The following is a 19,982-nucleotide window of genomic DNA, read 5'->3' as shown; positions in this document are numbered from 1 at the left end:
AGACAGTCTAGGTAGCATGTCTTGCAGTAGCCAGGGAGAAGGTTGAGGGTTTGATCCAAAATCCACTTGGCTCCAAAGCTGATGCTCTTGGCTGCTCCCTATGAAAACATGTCAGTGAGAGTCTATGCCCATTGTCCATGCTGCATTGACCAGAGTAAAGAAAGAATCGTGTCTTTTGCAGACACAGACATGAAAGTCTGCCTGTCAGTTGGCTGCTAAAACTCAGATGTTGGCTGAGGAAGCAATATTATATACAGTCTTTGCTCCATTCCCTTTTTCACTGTAATGAAGTTTCAGCTGCAGGCTGTTTATCCAAACCCACTTCTGAGGACTGCCAGGCACTCAGTCACCATAATGTCAGTCAGGCAGAGCCCGTTGAGGCTGATTTCTTTTGTTCAACAGCTGCAGAACCAGGAGCTTCTGAGGGCAATGATGAAGAAGGCTGAGCTGGAAATCAATGGCAAAGTGATGGATACGATGAAGAGACTGGAAGATCCTGTACAACGACAGCGCACCCTGGTGGAGCAAGAGAGACAAAAATACCTGCGCGAAGAGGAGAAGATCGTCAAGAAGTTATGGTGAGTGCCAGTCTCTTGTTGCGTGTTTTGCTATTTGACCAGAAAAGGAAACCTGTCTTTGCCAGAGAGGAGGCCTCCCTAGATGGTGTTCACTCCCTCTCTCCTTATTGAGCACCTTCTGGGTGCAAGTTAAGTTCTGCTTGTTTGGGGTATCCTTGGACACTGTGCACCCCTCCGTCCAGACTCAAGAAATTCAACACTCCTCAGGTGACTGAGGTAGTCCCTTTAAAAGTTGGAGCATTACACCTTCTTGTAGGGCTCAGTAACACATAAAATTAAAAGGAGCAAATGGCAAAACCCAATGATAAATGGGAAGTCTGCATTTAATCTCAATAAATTCAAACTAATAGCCTAAATAACACAGCACTAAAATTATCTTCCTGTTATTCAACTGTAGTTAAAATCGCAAAAGAAGAATTTAAATGTAAAGTACGTCTGATCCAGAATGAAAGATGCTTCCTTGAGCATTACCAGTCTTCTATGAGGTTCTTATTGAAAGCATTTATCAAGTCCCTCTATTGAAATGAGCAGAATTTTATTACTCCCCAGTCATTAGGGCAAGCACATCTTTTATGTTAATGTATGTTTTGTTACGCAACGGAGATTTATCATGGAAATATTTCACCTTTTAGTATAACGAATTGTAATTTTTGTGGGATCTTCGAATGTTAGTATTTCTCTTGTTTCTTGGAAAGCTCAAACCTTCCACACTGGGATTGTAAGGGGGCAGCTGTCAAATTCTTTTCATGACCAGAATCACCAGAAGTCTCCATGATGGAAAGCACCTACACTTTATCTCCTATTCGAAATTTGAGCTGTAGCTTATATTACCTCAGGTGTCAATCCAGTGTGTCTGATTAAAGTTAGAATGTCCCTCCCAGTAGCAGTCTAGAGAAAAAAAATTGAGTTATTAGTTTCCTAAAAAAATTAAATTTGACCACTATACAACATCTTTAAATGTTTTATTTAGTGCTTGTATTTATAGACAGTTAATCACCCACCATGAGTCAATAAAGCTGTTATTTGTCTACTGAATATTCCCCTTCTGAGCTCATTCCTATACTGGGCTGCTCATCTCAGAGTAGTGTAGAAATTAAAGACAACTTTTCTAGTCAAGAAGCAAGACTTATCTATTGGTTATTAGCTAACCAATAACACAATTCTTAAAGAAGGAAATTTACTTTTTCATAATTTAATTGAAAAATTTATAAAATAGTATTAAAAGTCTATACATTTTTAAAGAAATTTTTGAGAAGACTCTTGAGACCTAGTTTTAGACAACTGGGCTGTCACAAAAATGTTTTAACACGAATAAGATGTTCACAGGGCACCTGAAGAGCTTCAGTCTGGCAAAGCAGAATATATGAGTATGTGTATAGCACAAAACAGGTGATTTACGGGTGCCTAGTGAACCTACATGACACAGAGATTGCTTTGGGCTTCAGAGATCAGAGAAACTTAACCTGAAATAAGTTATTTTTTTCACATGTCCCCAGGTTAAGCACAGTACCATGCACATTGTAGGGCCTCAAAACACGTTTGCTAAACTTAACTGAGATGGCCTTGAAGACAGGTGGGATTTCATCTATGGAAGCTAGACAGGGGGGCGTCCCAGGCAGAAGAACCCTGCAACCCAACAAATCTTGGTACTACAAAGGCACAGGATAACCTTGGAGAAATGGGGTAGTCCAGTTTGGGCAGAGAGTTAGGTGCAAGATACCAATCATGTTTTATATATTTGGGTTGCGCCATTCCTCTTTGAATGTGCCTGCCTAGATCTTAGACCATATTTGAGCTCTGCGTGGCTGTTTTATGTCTGCGTTTACCGAGATTAAAAGACCATGTAACAGAAATCTGGATTTCTGGCTTTTAGTGAAAATTCCTGGGTCCAACCCCAGATTCAGAATTTCTCTGGATGGACCTTAGGACTGTGCTTTTTACAAACCTTCAGGGGAGATTCTGAATCATCTTCACATTTGAGAGATACTGTTGGCCCAATGAGGAGGTCACTGAAGGTTTCTGATTAAGGAGGTAGAAAAGTCAGAGCTCTCTTTCAATTAGGTCCTTCTGGCCACCAGGACTACTGGTTGAGGGGAAAGAGATTGGTGCCTAGGAAACCATATTGGGCTCAACTATAACAGTCCAGACAAAAAGTCAGTAAGGCCTGAATAACAGCAGTAGAAATAGGAATGGGAAAAGAAATCAAATGCAAAATGGACCAATTGAATGGATCAAGTGGTGAGAAAGAGCAGGTTACAAAAGATAGCTGGAAGTTTCAACTCTGGAACATTAGGAAAATGATTCTCTCTCTCCTTCCCATCTCTTCTTTCTGTCCCCTTCGCCCTCCCACTCTCTCTTTCCTGCCCCTTCACTCTTCCTGCCTCTTTCCTTACTCATACACACACACACACACACACACACACACACACACACACACACAGAGGAAAATAAGTTCCCTTGGGGACTATGTTAGGATAAGTTACTGGTGAGCCATTCAGATGGCAGAGAAATAAAATTTGGGTCCAGAACTATAGTTAGAAATTGGATCAAGATAATTTCTCTTGGTGGCCTTCTACATGGAAATAATATTTGGGCTTCTACAAACAGTCAAGTGAAATATATTTCAAGAAATTAATGGTTCCTTTTAACCAAGGTAGAATGAAAAGTGACTTCAACGAAGAGAATGGATTGACCTATAAACCATAACATCTGTGAACATTTGACATTCTTTTGAGCAGAAGTTACATCTCAAAAGTCACATCAATTACTATAATATTAAAATTTTATTTTTAGCATTCATTTTAGCTCCATTGTCTCTTTTACATTTTGAATGATTTATCTAAATGCTTTATCTGTAATAGAAACATATGAAGAGAAGTAACATTGTTGTGTACAATAATATCAGTACACATTTGTGTATGTTCCGTGCTCAACAAAGGGAAACCTGTGACATTTAAGGGTCTACTATGCACAGGATTACGAAATCCAGGAGTCATATTGTACAGAAGAGATTAAAACAGAATTTTAGGCTGACCGACTTTGGGTCAGATGATAGCTCCTTCAAGTATTAATTACAGCTTGGCCAGCTTGAGGGTTGCTAATGGAACCATGATAATATTTGGGTCTTAGCTCTTCCAGCAAAGCTTAGAAGGACTGGACAGTGTGTCCAGTCTACATATTGAAAAAAAAAATTCTGTTTGGTTATGAAATGGGAAAGAATTTTTCCACACAAAGGTACCATGTGTAGAATTCTTATGAGAGTTGGCATACACTCTCTCCACCTTAGGGATACAGGAGCTATAGGAAGAGTACAGTGGGTTCACATAACACCAAGTGCCTTTCCATAGTTGGTGAATGTGGACAATGAGCAGATGGGGCTTTCCATTTTGGTCCGAAGTTGCATCGTTTCATCTGAAGGGGTCATAGGCAGTTTTGGTCCATTTTCCATAACAGAAGGAAAGACATCAGCAAAACTTTCATTCCACTGCTTGGAGTTGGATGAATTTGTTGTTTGTCCTGTGGTCCTTGTTGAACATATGTGACATCCTGCCTGAATCCCTCCTGCAGCTGCTATGCCATCCATAGCTTCATCCACTTGCCCAGTGGGAAGAGCCTTGGGGCACCATCTTTTTGCAGATACACTGCCTTCCTATTCGCCTCCTGCTGCCTGCTCCACAGACTCCCAGCTCCAGCAGTGGAATAAACTGTTCACTTACTGCCACCTACTGGATCTTCATCTGTCAACGTTTTCTTCCGCCCCATTTAAAAAGGGTTTTTCTATTGGATTTATAGACAAACTAAAATGATACAAACGTGTTTAGGATGGGGTTATTAATATGCACAGGAAACAGGATATTGTTTGTTTGTTTGTTTGTTTGTTTGTATTTGAAGTGGAAAACCTTTATTTAGTTCTATTGGAACTGGCAGTACCTTAAGTGTGTGTGTGTGTGTGTGTGTGTGTGTGTGTGTGTGTAAATCAGATCGGTGATCCTTTCTTCTCTTTGTAACTTGAAAAGGAAAGTCAATACTTATGGATGGGACAATCAGTATAAACCAGAGATTTAGTCAGGGGCGAGTTTGCTCCCCACCCATCCCCCAGGGACATTTAATAATGCCTGAAGACATTAGTTTTTTGTCACAATGTGGGGGGAAAGTGCTACTGTCATCGAGTGCATAGAAACCAGGGGTGCTGCTAAACATCCTACAATGCACCGGATAAGCCCCCACTAAAAAAATTAGCTGGTCCAAAACATCAAGTGCTAAGGTTGAGAAGCCAGATCTGGGTTGCTCATTTTGTTCCACTACAGCATTTTCTCTCTCTCTCTCCCTTTCTCTCTCTCCTCTCTGTCTCTCTGTCTCTCTGTCTCTCTCTCTCTCTCTCTCTCTCTCTCTCCCCCCCCCTCTCTCCTTCCCACCCTACCTTCCTTCCCTCCATCTTTCCCTCTCTCATCTGTCATATCACAAAGTACACACACCCCTCCCCTGGTTGGCATCAGCACCACTGAAAATGAAGAGTGCGTCCTTTGTCTTCCCTCTGGCCAACGTGGGCGTCCTCATGGACATGCCCTGGGGAAAGGTCCTTGCACCTGCCTGACCACTCAGCAGAATATTTTAAGCCAAACCAAGTGACGCCTCTAAGAGGTGCTCCCACTATCCCAGTGGAAGTGGGAGGGGCTGGGCCACAAGAACAGTGGGAGGTCCAGATGAGCCCTTTGCTGCTGCACCTGTGCTTTCTGAGGACCTGTGTTCACTCCCATCTATGGTCTTCTTGCTCCCCCAGTGAGCTGGAAGACTTTGTGGAAGACTTGAAGAAGGACTCTGCATCGGCTGGCCGCGTGGTTACGCTAAAGGATGTGGAAGACGGGGCTTTCCTCCTGCGACAAGTGGGAGAAGCCGTAGCTTCCCTGAAAGGTGAGCTCCCTGAAGGGAAAAGTCTGAAACGTGTTTCGCAGGGGGATTAAAAATCTGCCCAACAGTGAGGGCTTCATGCATTCCTTCATTTAATCACACAAGCATGTATTCATCGAACACCTACATGTGTCAGGCACTGTTCTGAGCAGTCGGGACCCATCACTGAACAAAACAGGCAAATGTCGTTGACTTCTTGGAGCTTATGTTGTAGTGGTACTGTAAGATTTAGGACTAAATGAAACTAATAACAGTGTCACCTCACTGGGCTCTGTGCCAAATTCATTAAAGACAACCCCAAGCAACAGTTGACCTTATTCCAAATATAAAGACAGGAAATGAGGGTGAGAGTCGCTCTGCCCTTACCTGAGGTCACTTTGAACCCGTCTCTGTCTGACACGTGTCCGGCCCTGAAGATGTGGGAGCCATGGAACGCGCTGTGGCCGGTGAACCCTATGCGCTCAACGCTCTCCTGTGTCGGGTGCGGGATGGGGGCTGGCCCTTCTGGCTTCTTTTCCTACGACTCACCCAACTGCTCTTGGCCTGCAGGAGAATTTCCAACCTTACAAAACAAGATGCGAGCCATCCTGCGCATAGAAGTAGAAGCCGTGCGGTTTCTGAAGGAGGAGCCGCACCGGCTGGACAGCCTCCTGCAGAGAGTGCGGGGCATGACGGACATCCTGACCATGTTGCGGAGGTGACGGCTTCCCGTGGGACGCAGAGTAGGGGGCAGTGTGCTGCCACGGTCGGGGGTCTACGTTCTGGACTCACAGGCTTCCTCCATGCCGCCGGGACCTTCTCCATCGCTGTGGCATATCACATCTCATTTCCCGGGTCCCGAGGAGGCCGCGGCTCCCCCCCACCTTGACTTCTATGGTGATGTGGCTTGTGGTTCTGATTCTTCAGCACAGACTTGCTGCATTTGGCACATGCTAGGGCTTCAAATTTACTAGGAAACACAGTGAACGTTTTCTGAAAATCATTTGAAGGTCGTTCTTTTCAATAACATTTCGAAGTTTAAAGAATGGATCAAAATATATTATTAGCGTCCTTTACTTGAAGGCATAGATGACTTCAGTTAGGAGAAAATGAGTGGAAATAAATAAAGCCTTTCTTGACTTACCTACTGAAAGAGTATCTGAGACATTGTTGGTCCCACCTAGAAAAGATAAATGAACACCTTTGGGTGGCACAGCCCAAACTACCCTTACCTGTCCATAAAAAAGGGGTCATAGTGGAGGAAAGACTAAAAGAAATCACTGACTCATCCATGACTTTCACTGAAAAGAAAATTCTTGAACTCCATACCCATGTAAAAAGCGCTGAAACATATGCCTGCAGGATTGTGTTGCCAGAAGCACCTTTATAAATGACATGACATAGCATATATACTCTGTCTTTGGGTGACAATTCTATCTCTTCTCAACACAATCATAACAACAGCTTATACCTTGAGCACTTTCTGTGTATCAGGCACTGACCTAAGCTTCTGTAAGTATAAGCTCATTGGGTCCTAATCAAAACCCTATAGGGCAGGCATTGTTTTTCACATTGTATAGAGAGAATCTGAGATTGGGGGAGGTTCACTGAAGGTCAGAGGAGCGGGTGGGATATGTACTGATAGTTTGACTCCAGACATCACAGTTGGTTCTGATCTCACAGCCCGGCAGTCAGTAGTAACATTTGGACATTCTACCTGTTCCAGCCCTGGTGTTGGATGTTAAAAATACAATAATAAAGACAAATAGGACCTCTGCCCTTATAAAACTTCTTCTCTCACGTGGGAAATGACACAATTACCAAAAATAAACTATTTCCCAACAGTGGAAGTCCCTGAGTTTCCAGTTTAATAGAACTAGGAAATTGCAGAGGCATTACCCTTCAGATCTTGGACCAGATTTGAGAGCAGGTCACAAACTGAAGTAACATATGAGACAGTTTCTTGGAACAATTTTAATCACTAACTATAATCATTTGATCAGATTTATGAGAAAAATATATTAAATGTGCAGCTGACTTTTAGATGAATTATTAACCATAAGAGCAAGTGAGATTTTTCTAGTAACAGTGACCTCAGGAAAGAGCCTCTTTTGAGATGAAAACACTACAGACCAGCTGTTTCATCGCCTGCGTACATTCCAGGATGCCTAAGGAATTTTGATTCAAACAATAGCCTCCTACAGAGATCACGCTGAGTACTCGAAGAAATTGTATCTGGGTTACATTTCCTCTTAGGTTCACTCATTTTAAATTGCTAGAGTGAACTTTTTCTTGCAGGAGGATAAAAATCTGTTAAAAGAATTCTTCATTAAGCTCTTACCTAATGTGGTAACCCATCCGCAAAGCCTAAAACAAACCACCCTTGTTAAGTGGAAATAGATAGCAAGCTGGCAGATAGCACTGTTCCATTCTCCCTTCTCTTCCCTGAAAAACAATTAAAAGAAAATTTGAGAGCCGGCAAAGAGTGATAAAGCTCAGTATTTGTCTTATCTCCAGGGAATGCAAGTTCTAAAAAAAAGATAGGATTGTGTGTTTTGAATGTTATAGGACTTTTTGTCCCATACATGCTCAGTGGCAAGAATGAGAGAGAAAGCCAGTTAAGTAACTTGAAAAATAAAAGCTACTTTAGTTGCCATCAGGCTGCCTATCACCAGCCTTTGTACTACTCACTTTTTATTGGTATCTTTTGTGTGTAACGTGCTGTACTCGGCACTGTGGGACACAATGAAGACAGTAGGAATATGCGTGCCCCACCACCACCATCACCACCACCAAGAACATGCATATATCCTGACACCGTGGCAGAGAAGATAAAGCAGGTGACATTCACAGTTCAGAGCAATTTAGCGGCCTGGGAAGATGCTGAAATATTTTTGTGCGTGTTGAATTAGACGTGCTAACCAGGCACTTAGAAATGTGGACTGAAGTTCAAGAGTCAGAGGGGTGTTCTTGCATAACTGGGAGGGAGGGAAGTAGGGAGGGAGAGAGGGAGACAGGAAGGGAAGAGAGTTTTAGAATTGGAAGTCGCCTTCCTGAAGGTGATTACTGAAAATGGAAGCGATGGCTATGATAGAATGAGAGAGAAAGGAGGGAACGGATCTTTGGGGTAGGTAATGAAGAGATGGGGTAGGTAAAGTAAACAGCGAAAGAAATGGAGAACTGAGTAGCAGAGGAGAGTCATAGAATATAATGTTTTTTTCCAAATCAAAAAGCATTTTAATTAAGAAGGGAAGGAGGGACTAATCGAAAATTATAGGGCAGGTACCATGTTTCACATTGTCTTACATATAACTTTACATTGATCCTCACAACCACCCCTGAGGAAGGTACTGCAAGGCATTATTACCATTGTCATCGTCATCATCATTATAACATTCTATAGAGAAGTATCTGAGACTGAAAAAGGTGATGTTCCTGACATTGTATCAGTAGAACATGGTAGAACTGATATTTAGACACAGGTCTGTCTGACCCCAAAGACCATGTCTTTTCCACTGCACCATGAATAGAGATAGAAAAATATCATCAAACGACCCCAGAATGCAGAGGAGGATGAGGACTAACCCAGCTGTTCGATTTGGAGTCACTGTTGACCTTGCAGAAAGCTTGGTCAAGTCCCGGTGGAGAAGCCAGGCCGCACTTGGCTGAGTTATAGGAAGAGCAAGCGGAAGGAATTAGAATATAGACTACCCTTCAAGATGTTTGGCAATGAAAAGAAGAGAGTATGGAGAGTTTAGGAAGCTTTTGGGGTTAGAACTGGGCATGTGTGAGCTCTCCAGGCTGGGAGCAGGTGGAGGAGGTATTGTTAGAAATACCTATGTGATCATTTCACACCACCACCACCAGCACCCAAATACGACAGAATTGCATCAGGGAGGGCACAACAGTGCCAGTGGAGAGAAAAATTGAGCGTCTCCTGAGGAAAGGACTGAGAAAGCAGCTGCCAGAGATAACTAGGAGGTGATTCAAGAGCTTTGGGAAGTTGCCCTGGAAACCCTCAACCCTGAGCTGCTACTCTGAGTTTTAGAATGTTTTCATTTTGCTACAGAATCTTGCCTGGCTTTAGGGTGACACAGCATTTCAGTGTACCATGATAGTAAAACGAAAGTTACCTGTTTGCATACTTAATGCTACTATGCATGCTTTCTCCTAGACACGTCACGGATGGGCTCTTGAAAGGGGCAGATGCAGCCCAGGCTGCACAGTATGTCGCTATGGAAAAGGCCACAGCCGCCGAAGTCCTGAAGAGCCAGGAGGAGGCATCCCACTCCTCAGGCCAGCCCGGCCAGTGCACAGGAGTCCCGCGAGACGTGAAGTCGAAAGTGGTGCCCCTGACAGTTCACCATGCCCAGAGCTCTCCTGTGGTCATCCAGCCCTCCCAGCTCTCCTCCACCCTCCTGAACCCCGCCCAGCGCTTGCCGGGGGGCACTGGTCCACACCCGGCCAGCCCTCCAGCTGTCCCCCAGGACGTGACCTCAGCTCTGCAGTCCCCACAGACGCCCCTGAATGGTTCCGCCACGCAGAGCTTCTTCATCGAGGAAATCCACAGTGTGAGCACCAAGAATAGGGCGGCGTCGATTGAGGTAGAGTCCTCCTTCCACTTCTCGTAAGCCCATCAAGGACTGTAACACACGGTCCTTTCCCTCAAAGAGTTTACAGTCTGCTTGTAGAGACAATTCACAGATGTGTCAGTTATATTTTTATCAAAAAAAAATGCATGTATATGAAAGGTAGACTTTAAAAAAATAAACTATGACTGGGTTTCAATGGCCAGATTAGGAGAAAGGTCATCAGATTTCAGAAAAGGATGACGCACCTAAGCTAGATGAAGCAGAGGAGGTGGGATGCTGGTAACTGTTTAGCAACAGGCTCTGGTGGGAAAAGCCCTGATTTGTAATATTTGCCAGTGTCTGTAGGGTAAAGACTCCCAGCATGACTGATGTCCAGTTACAGCATGACGTCACTGAAGATGCAGTTGGGGAGATGTGAGAATTCAGCTGTCCTGAGACAGTGGGAGCTGGCGCAAGCATACCACTGGTGAATGCAGGCCTGGGGAGGGTTTGCCACTGACCTTGAAAAGTAAGAGAATCTGGGTAAGCAGAGGAGGTTGGTGAGAGCATTCTAGAATAAAGAAATGCTAGAGCAAAGGCTGGCACCATGAGGAAGTCTGTTTAACTGGAACAAGAAAGACTAGATCAGGCTGGCAAAACAGGCCTGATTTGGGAGAGCTTGAAAACCAGCCCCAGATGTGTGAAGTTCATTGTGTAGATATGGGAGGAATGCTGCAGCTTGGACCAGTGATTAAAGAAAAAGGCATCTTCAGAATATTAATCTGGACACAGTATACAGAATTGGCTGAGGTGGTGGGTCTAGAATTAAGGGTGCTGGATGGAAAGTTATTACAGTAGTCTCAGGATGAAAAGCAGAGGCAGTCCAGATGAAAAGAGAAAGCTAGGTCTTAAGGTCACATAGCATAGAGAGAAGACATGCTATGTTTTTAAATATTCTTTTTTATTAAGAGCTGGTATCAGCGCTCAAGCAGCACATTTTGCTTCCCTTGCTTTCTCCTTCCTCCTTTCCTTACCTGCAATGTTTCCTCCACTCATGATTGTATCCCCAGCAACCTGTTCCTAACCTTTCCTGCCTCTCTTGCAAGTCAGCAGTAGATAACCCAGGTTTCAAGAGGAGATGACCTCTTAAAACTGCTAAGGCTGCTGCCATGGCAACCGGGCCTCTGACCACTGGGTAGCTGTTCTCTGCTCCACAGTCAGGGACTGAGCCCCTGATCCCAGTCAGCTGATTAAAAGTGCTGTCATAGGACGGGGTGGAACTGTGATTGGCAGACGATGATCCATCACGTCATCCCTATGGGATGGGGCAGAGAACTGAAAACACGTTTCCACCAAGGATGAGTGGGTCTGCCACTTTAAACATCCCCATGTTTAAAAGATGTCAGTGGGACAACTCTTTTTTTTTTATTATTTTTTTTTATTTTTATTTTTTTTTATTAGTTTCAGGTGTACAAGACAAGGTAATACTTAGACGTTTATCATTTATATCCCTCACACTGTGAACCCCCCTTCCCCCATCCATTATCCCTCTGACCTCACACCGAGCCATCACATTATATATATAAAATTATAGTTGGCATTCATTAATGTTTAGCTTCTGGTGTACAATGCCATGGTCAGGCATCCACATTATTTCTGAGGTGGTCTCCCAAATAGGATGCATGTCCATCGGATACCCAACAAAATCTTTACAGCATTATTGAATAAGTTCCCCAAATTAATTTTCAGAAAACCCTGAGGCCATCTTGTGGTTACCAGCTGCTTCCTAATACCTTCACCTTTCCCCTTATCCCCAACCCCCCCCCCACCCATCTAACAACTCTCGGTTTTGTCTTTGTGTCCTCAAAACTGTCTCTGATCAGTTCATTCACATGTTCTTTTCTTTAGATTCCGCATATAAGTGAGATCATATGGTACTTGTCTTTCTCTTTCTGACTTATTTCACTTAACATAATGTTCTCTAGGTCCATCCATGTTGTTGCAAATGATAAGATTTCTTTCTTCTTTATGGCTGCGTAATACTCCATTGTATAAATGTACCACAGCTTCTTAATCCAGTCATCTACTGATGGGCATTTCGGTTGTTTCCATATCTTGGCTATTGTGTAAAGTGCTGCAATAAACATAGGAGTACGTACTGATTTTTGAATTGGAGTTTTGGATTTCTCTGGGTAGATGCCTAGGAGTGGAATTGCTGGATCATAGGGTAGTTCCATTTTCAGATTCCTGAGATACCTCCATACTGTTTTCCATAGTGGCTGCACTAATCTGCAATCCCACCAACAGTGCACTAGCGAAGGACAACTCTTTTATTTAACAAATATCTACTGAGAACCTACTGGGCATTTTGGGTTCTCATTGTTATGTGTATATTTTCAGTTATGAGTCATTTCCGACACTGCCCCAATCCACAGTAAGGAGGCCTGAGACTTTCTGCCAACAAGCATCACGGAGTCCCACTACGTACCAGGCCCTCATAGGTTCTGGGGCAGGCAGTGAACAAGTCCGTGCCCTCGAGAAACGTACCTGTTATAGGGAAAGACAGAGAATAAGTACAGAGAGTGTCAAAAAAATGTATACACATTGTAAGAAAGGAAAAAACTGTATTAATTGTAATACTCAATATATTACTGATAACAAAAGATGAATACAAGTCACGTTTGACTTCTGCAATTACAGAAATGCTCAAAGTGGTTACCATCAGCATCCAGACACTTCTGATTATGACAAACTATTGATTGAGCATAGATAACATCTCTTAAAAATGTGTATAAATTTTTTTTGGAACCTCTGGTAAAGCCAGGTGATGATCAATGCTAGGAAGAAAAACTAAAGGAGGGTAAGGATGGTGACTCCGGTGGCTGTTATTTATATAGAGTGAATCTGGGGCAAATCCTTCACCTCAGTGGGCCCGTGTTCTCATGTGTAAAAGTGTGGATTCAGTGACCTCCTGGATCATTTCCAATTCTTACATTACGGGGTTTCACTAATGCTGGTGTTCATGTCCCCTCTGCCTTCTTGGAATGACCCATGTGCCGTCTCAGAATCACAGGCAAATGTTGTTGTTTTTTAAAAAAAAAGTACAAATATTTAAAAATACATTTTATATATTTCTCCTTGTTGTAGAACTTGATGGAACTTAGCGGTTATGTAAATAACCGCCCCCCCTCCATTTTCTAAGTAAGAAAATGTGGCCCAGTGGCCATACAACAAGTCTTCGATAGAAGAAGACCTAAGACATAGGACTTTTTCTTCCTAGGGAGTGTGCTGGTGTTCATTTCTGTTGGTGTGAACATCTCTACAATGAAAACTCAATTTAGAAAACAAAAACTTGGTTCTGCCTACTTACCTTAGAGAACGTGTCCCTGTGTCCCTTTTTATTTGTCACGTAGCAGTATGTCTTAAGTGCTCAGTCGTCGTTTAGTGAATGGACTTGGGTTTCTGAGCTTTTTTTCCTCTGGGAATGACTACTATCCCGTGGACTTAAATGCAGCCCATATAGCTATAGAGACAGCACCAGGGTCGGGCTTGCCTGATGTGCAAAGTGTCCCTCAGCGCAGAACCCGGAACGTTACTGTACCAACACTTTAACTGTGTTACACCTCTTCCCGCCAAACAGGAAATCTCTAAACGATGAATTAGCTTTTTCCTCTGCGTCTTAAACTTCCTTCACTTTGTTGTTTTCCTTCAGAAAGCAGAAAAAAAGTGGGAAGAGAAAAGACAAAATCTGGACCACTATAATGGCAAAGAGTTTGAGAAGCTCCTAGAAGAAGCTCAGGCCAATATCATGAAGTCAATACCAAACCTGGAGATGCCACCAGCCTCGGGCCCACAGCCAAAGGGCGATCCTCTGGTGGATAAGCTAGAACTTTCAGGTAAGGTACTGAGAGAGCTGTGTACCTAGCTGTCGTCGGTGTGTGTGAGGCCACCCACTTAAGCACACGCTGGCCAAAGAAACCTATCTCTCACTAATTAAAAACCTTATACAATTGAAAAATTGCAAGAACAAATCCCTCAGGTATCCCTAGAGCCTCATTACCACTTTTTAACTATCACTGTAGTAGGGGAACTGTTCTGTGTTACGGTATCTGAACAATGCCCAATAAGGAAAAATTGAGATTCACAGCTTTTCCTATGAATTTATGACACTTCCCAGCACCAGCTGGAAGAATATGAAGCGTGCATTGAAAGCGAGAGCTTTTCATACACTACAGAAAGAAAATGCCAGCTCTTAGGAACTCCCAGAGGGGATATTAGATCACAAGGTGAAATTGTATTCCTAAGTCAAAATTATTGAACTGCATATTTAACCAATGAAACTATGGAAGTTAAGCATCCACATGTCAATAAATAACATAAGATAACTTAACAAACTCAGCCTACTCAACCTCGAACCAATTACAGTCCTTGTGCCTTATGCTGATATTAAAATTATGTACAGTGACATCATTTTACTAGCGGCCCAATGTCTCTGAGAGTCACATTCAATGAAGCCTTGTCCAGCAACTACAGTTAATTTGAAAAGAAATGGCCATCTTGACTTGCATGTCAAGGAACATGAAAGTGGATACAATTTATAACCAGTATAACCACTATAACACGTTTCGTTCCACAAAGTTGCTCTAAAACTCCACTCCCTGAAACTCTCCCCCTGAGACTGTGCTGAAAGATGTTTTTCCCCTCATTCCCCCCCTGACAGCTGTGAGAGGGCCTGTCTGGGGCCCCTTGGAGGTCAGGGGCCAAGACCTGGGGTGAGAAGGGTCCTGGGGGGCAGCTGTTTTCTCACAAAGACCTCTTCCCTCTGGAGTGCCCGTGGATAAAATGATCTACCTCATTACATTGCTATGGGGCCTAATTCAGCTCTCCCCATGATTAATTTTGTCCTGTAGTCCTTTGATGTTTTAGAATTACAAATAAATTATAAATTTAGAAATATGAATAAGCTTGTTATTGTTCCTTCTCATGACTGTCCAATAGAAAAAAAGTAGCAATACATTTTGTTAACCTCTTTTGGGATTTTCAGTCTTTCAGATTTAAAAAATTTGCATAAATTAGTTTTTAAATTACTCCCCAAAGTATTTTCACTCAGTTAAAATGTTCTTATTGTTGTTGTTGTTGTTGCTGTTCTTTTTTTCTTTTTGAATACATGGCGTGGTTTCTTGTCAGAAAGTGTTCAGTAATGTATAGGCCACTAGAAATGTGTAAGAGTATCTATCATCCATTATCTGTAAATGTTAGTTTCTATTATTTTTATTTATTTTTCATGGATGTTATTGTTTTTATTTTTGTTTATTAATGAGGTAAAAGTCTAAGCATGGGGTTTTTAAAAATCATTTATATTTCCTTTTATATGAATTGTCTGAGTGCTTAGATAATGGGGAAGGATGGATACCTCCCCAAAATTATCAACAGCTTTTCGAAAATTTTAGGAATTGTGGCCTCAGTCAATGTTAAAACAAAAATATTCACAAAGACATATTTAAAAAACACCAAGGAAAACTTTATGCAAGACTATTGCAGTGGGGGAGAGAAACTGAACTCAGTTCTGAATACAATGAGGTAGGGAAATTCTTGCCAAATTTAGCTATCAAGGGTGGGCAGTGTAGAACTTATCAGATATCAAGAATGGAGGATTCTTGCTCAACTAGATTCTTTGCTAAAATGGGGCTCAGCAGATAAAGGTCAAGGCCTACAGTTCAGAGGAGCCTGACTAAAGTTGGTTAAAGTGGGAGTCTGTCATCAGACATGAGAGGAGGGACCAAACCCCATCAGCCTGTGCCAGTCCCTAGAGGGACCCAAAGTGGAGGTGGCCATCCTGAGGCCAGATTGCTGGCTTAGGAACCAGCCCCATGGCCCTATTCTGCTAGAGCCCTGTAACCCAGTGCCCTCAGGACAGAAACTGGTGACTACAAATCATCACTGGCATGGCACCCTGATGATTTACCCAAGTCTTTATCACACCTTTAAATGGAATTCCTCAAGCGTCTCCTCTAAACAACTCTGTCTCCGCTGCTCAGAAAAGACAAACATACTCCTGGGAGGTCAGGCCATGTCCCTAGAGAGAGTTGGGACAAAGCCCAGCTGGAGGCCCTGACCCTGAATTTCTGGTTCTACTACTTTAGTGAGCTGGTGGGTAGAGTATTTGCAAAGGGCGGAAGAGAAGAAGGTTGATAAGGGCAGGAATAAGGCTGTTTGTTTGAGTTTTGATTAAGCAATGCCTTTTTCTGAGCATTCTTCTAGAGAAAGCTGGGAAGATATCTATCTACATTTCCTAACCTGTAGTGTCAATGCTAATTTAAAATTCTCTCATTTCTGCGTTTTCTGTCTCCTTTCCTTTTTCCAACCATATAACCATGACCAAAAAATCCACTTTCTCCCTGACTTTGTTCTCTGTTTCCATCTGCCTCCCACTGTCCCTCTGGCCCTTTCTTGGCGAGATTCTACTCTAACATCCCTTCTGCTAAAGCTGTTTTTCAAACTGGGGGGATGAAGGCTTTGGAGGCCAGGCAGAGGGCTCTGGCTTTGCCTTTATGTTCTGGTCTTTTATCTTTCCAAGTAATGCTCAGCTTTTTTTGTTTAATAACAGCTAATACTTACATAACATTTACAATGAGCCAATAATCACTGTTCTAAGTGCTTTATGTATATATTAAGCCATTCATTCCTCAAGAACAGCAGTGGAGAAAATATTGGTATAATACCCATTTAACAGATGAAAAAACCAAGGCAGAGAGTGGTTAATCAACTCATGCAGGGTCTTTCTGGGATTTCAAGCCTATTGGACTTCAGGATCTATACCATTAATTGTTACACTATGGAGAGAATAGAGAAATTTTTAAGTCAGATTGCTTGAGTTTATAGAAATACACTGGACTTTCCGGACGTCATCTTGAAAAGAGATTATTATGCAATGGCGCATTGTTTTCCAGAAGACTCACCAAATTCAGAACAGGACTTGGACAAGCTGGGGGGTAAGTCCCCACCTCCTCCTCCGCCACCTCCTCGAAGGAGCTACCTGCCAGGATCGGGGCTCACCACTACCAGGTCCGGCGATGTGGTCTACACCAGCAGGAAGGAAAACACCACCACTAAGGTCTGATGGGTTAAGCCCCAGTAAACTGGTCTCTGGGTTCAGATGATAGCCTTAGACAGGGTCATCTTTATTCTCGTTTAGAACATAAAAAGGAGTGAGGCAAGAATCGAATACACTAGATCATTAGGAAGCACCACAGATGGGAAATCGTCAGCTAGTGTTACTGGACTAGACTCAGCACCATGAGTTTTAGCCTTACTTGACTTCTAGCTGCAACAATATGAAATGCAATTCACAAGCTACTGCCCCAGCAGGGCACCATGAGATTGAAAATGGGGGTGGGAGTGGGATAGGAGCGGGAAGCAAAAGAAAGACCATCTTTCAAAGGTTACTGGGATTAGCCATCCGTTATGGGAGTCTATACCAAAAGATGTTCAATGGGCTTTAGCTTCCATTTAATTGGCAAGTTTTGTCTTTTTATGTCCAAGGTAAACATTCAAGTTTCAAAGAGAGGTAGTATGGGAGAGCTTTTCTTAAAGGCACGGAATGTTGAGGAGTTACAATTTTATTATAATTCTTCAATCCATTCACTAAAATGGTAGCTTGCATAAACAAAAACCCAAACTGAATGCAAGTGGACAAAATAGCCTCGATTTGGAGAGCTAGAAAGCCAGTGTACTGGGCAGTGAGGGACCATGTGTTCTTATGATCTCTCCCTCTTTTTGTCGGTCCCTGGGGGTGTTAAACCAACATCTGTGACTTGACTCTTCCATAGGCAAGCAGTGAAGATGCTGGACCAAGTCCACAAGCTAGAGCCACAAAATGTCCATCAGAGGAGCCTGCTTCAGCTTGGACCCCATCACCACCACCTGTCACTACCTGCTCTGCAAAGGACGAGGAAGAAGAAGAAGAAGGAGATAAAATAATGGCAGAACTCCAGGTGTGTGGATGAGGTGACTGACCGTGTCTCCCTGCCCTTCCCCTTAGGGACTCTCCGGCTACGTCTCTCACAGATCCATTAGCTAGAGAGCTGGAAAAGAACCCCATGGACCTGGGCCCTGCAAGCACATGGCCTCCACTTTTCCCAGATGGCACTGAACTAGGCTCTCAGAGCACCTTAAGGGTGTGTGTGTAAGGAACAACCATTTCACATAACAACTCAGGAAGTTTATACAAAAATCAGAGGCAAGCTTTTCTAGCTCTGGCTGGTAGGATTTACTTTTCTTTCTTTCAATTTGAATAGTGTCTGCTTCATGTCAAAAAGAATTAAAAGAAGATTAGAAATACCAGCCATCATCTTGTCTCGATAAAGACTGACTAAGGCCCCCTTCGGGATGGGGGGGTCCCGTTATTTGGTTTTAATACTTAGAATGGCTGACCTTGAGTCGTGTGGCCTCCTGTACTCCCTACCCGGTTCCCATTCAATATCAATATTGTCTTGGCCAATATTCGGAAAAGCTAAATAATTGTGTTTCCCATTTTCCTTGGCTTATTTGAGAAATGATTATTTTTAGATTTTTATTTTTTAACTAATTGCCACAGTCCACCCATAGAGTTTAAGGGTGGGGTGCAGGGGCTATACCTAAAACTGATCCCACAATTCAAATCATGGGTGTGAATCTGCCCTAGGTGTACGTAGTAAGAACTTGGCTGATCAAAGACATATACATAATCCCTAGACCATAGAGTACTAGACCTAGACCTAGTTCATAGAGTACTTCATTTTGACCCATGCTTATTATAGGATTTTTTTTTTTTTTCCCTTCAGATGGTCACACCGCAACCTTCTTAGGGCTCAAAAGCATGTTGTCTCTTCATCAGTGTGCCCATGGTTTTGTGCAGGCCAAAGGATCTGCATTCTTCATTTGGAATAGGGAGAACTTTCAAACCATGTCATTCCTACTACTGCTGTCCTACTCTGCTTTCCGTGGTAATACCTGCCAGAGTGGAGCTGCTTGGATATTATTGGGAACACAGGGCTGCCGGTTCATGGTCACGTGCATGAGCCTTTTGAGCCTGATTTAAACTCACAGCCTGGCCTGGCACATCCCCTCCACCAGTCAGATTATTTATAGGGTTGTTGTTTTTTTTTTTTTTAAAGATTTTATTGAGGAAGGGGAACAGGACTTTATTGGGGGAACAGTGTGTACTTCCAAGACTTTTTTTCCAAGTCAAGTTGTTGTCCTTTCAACCTTAGTTGTGGAGGGCGCCATTCAGCTTCAAGTTGTTGTCCTTTCAGTCTTAGTTGTGGAGGGCGCAGTTCAGCTCCAGGTCCAGTTGCGGTTGCTAGTTGCAGGGGGCACAGCCCACCATCCCTTGTGGGAGTCGAACCTGCAACCTTGTGGTTGAGAGGACACGCTCCAACCAACTGAGCCATCCGGGAGCTCAGCGGCAGCTCAGCTCAAGGTGCCATGTTTAATCTTAGTTGCAGGGGGCGCTGCCCACCATCCCTTGCGGGACTCGAGGAATTGAACTGGCAACCTTGTGGTTGAGAGCCCACTGGCCCATGTGGGAATCGAACCGGCTGCCTTCGGAGTTAAGAGTATGGAGCTCTAACCGCCTGAGCCACCGTGCCGGCCCCTATAGGTTTTTAGAATGGTTGGAGAATTGCATTCGTAAGAATCATAGATTTATAAAGTTAGTAACTCATAAAACAGTTGAGAGCGTGGAGTCATCCATCACTCAGTTACGCAATGAGGACCTTCTGGCTAGTGACACTGCATGTCAAAGCTACTTATTACCTGGGGGTTGGTGTTGTGCTAAGATGTATAGGCACCTCCTGAGGTCACTCGTTGGAGCATCTGTCCCCACATTATGGTGTGAATTGATCATGGGCTCTGCCCCCTCACTATCTTTGCCAGCCTGAGTGGATTGTCATGAGCGCTACATAAT

The 19,982-nt window shown here is 43.2% G+C and overlaps 1 protein-coding gene across 12 annotated transcripts in view; it reads left to right on the top strand.

The window, feature by feature from the left end:
- Positions 1 to 19,982, top strand: part of KIAA1217 — a 435,058-nt gene that overhangs the window by 403,420 nt on the left and 11,656 nt on the right. For all 12 annotated transcript variants that reach the window (XM_081048618.1, XM_081048609.1, XM_081048620.1 and 9 more), the window contains 7 exons: positions 403 to 578; positions 5,359 to 5,489; positions 6,036 to 6,183; positions 9,640 to 10,069; positions 13,749 to 13,932; positions 16,987 to 17,150; positions 17,866 to 18,030. In XM_081048618.1, coding sequence (XP_080904744.1) covers positions 403 to 578; positions 5,359 to 5,489; positions 6,036 to 6,183; positions 9,640 to 10,069; positions 13,749 to 13,932; positions 16,987 to 17,150; positions 17,866 to 18,030 — 1,398 coding nt within the window. The remainder of the gene's footprint in view (positions 1 to 402; positions 579 to 5,358; positions 5,490 to 6,035; positions 6,184 to 9,639; positions 10,070 to 13,748; positions 13,933 to 16,986; positions 17,151 to 17,865; positions 18,031 to 19,982) is intronic.

This window comes from Rhinolophus hipposideros, assembly GCF_964194185.1.
Source record: "Rhinolophus hipposideros genome assembly, chromosome: 1".
NCBI lineage: Eukaryota > Metazoa > Chordata > Mammalia > Chiroptera > Rhinolophidae > Rhinolophus > Rhinolophus hipposideros.
This window is presented reverse-complemented; position numbering and strand designations above follow the sequence as displayed.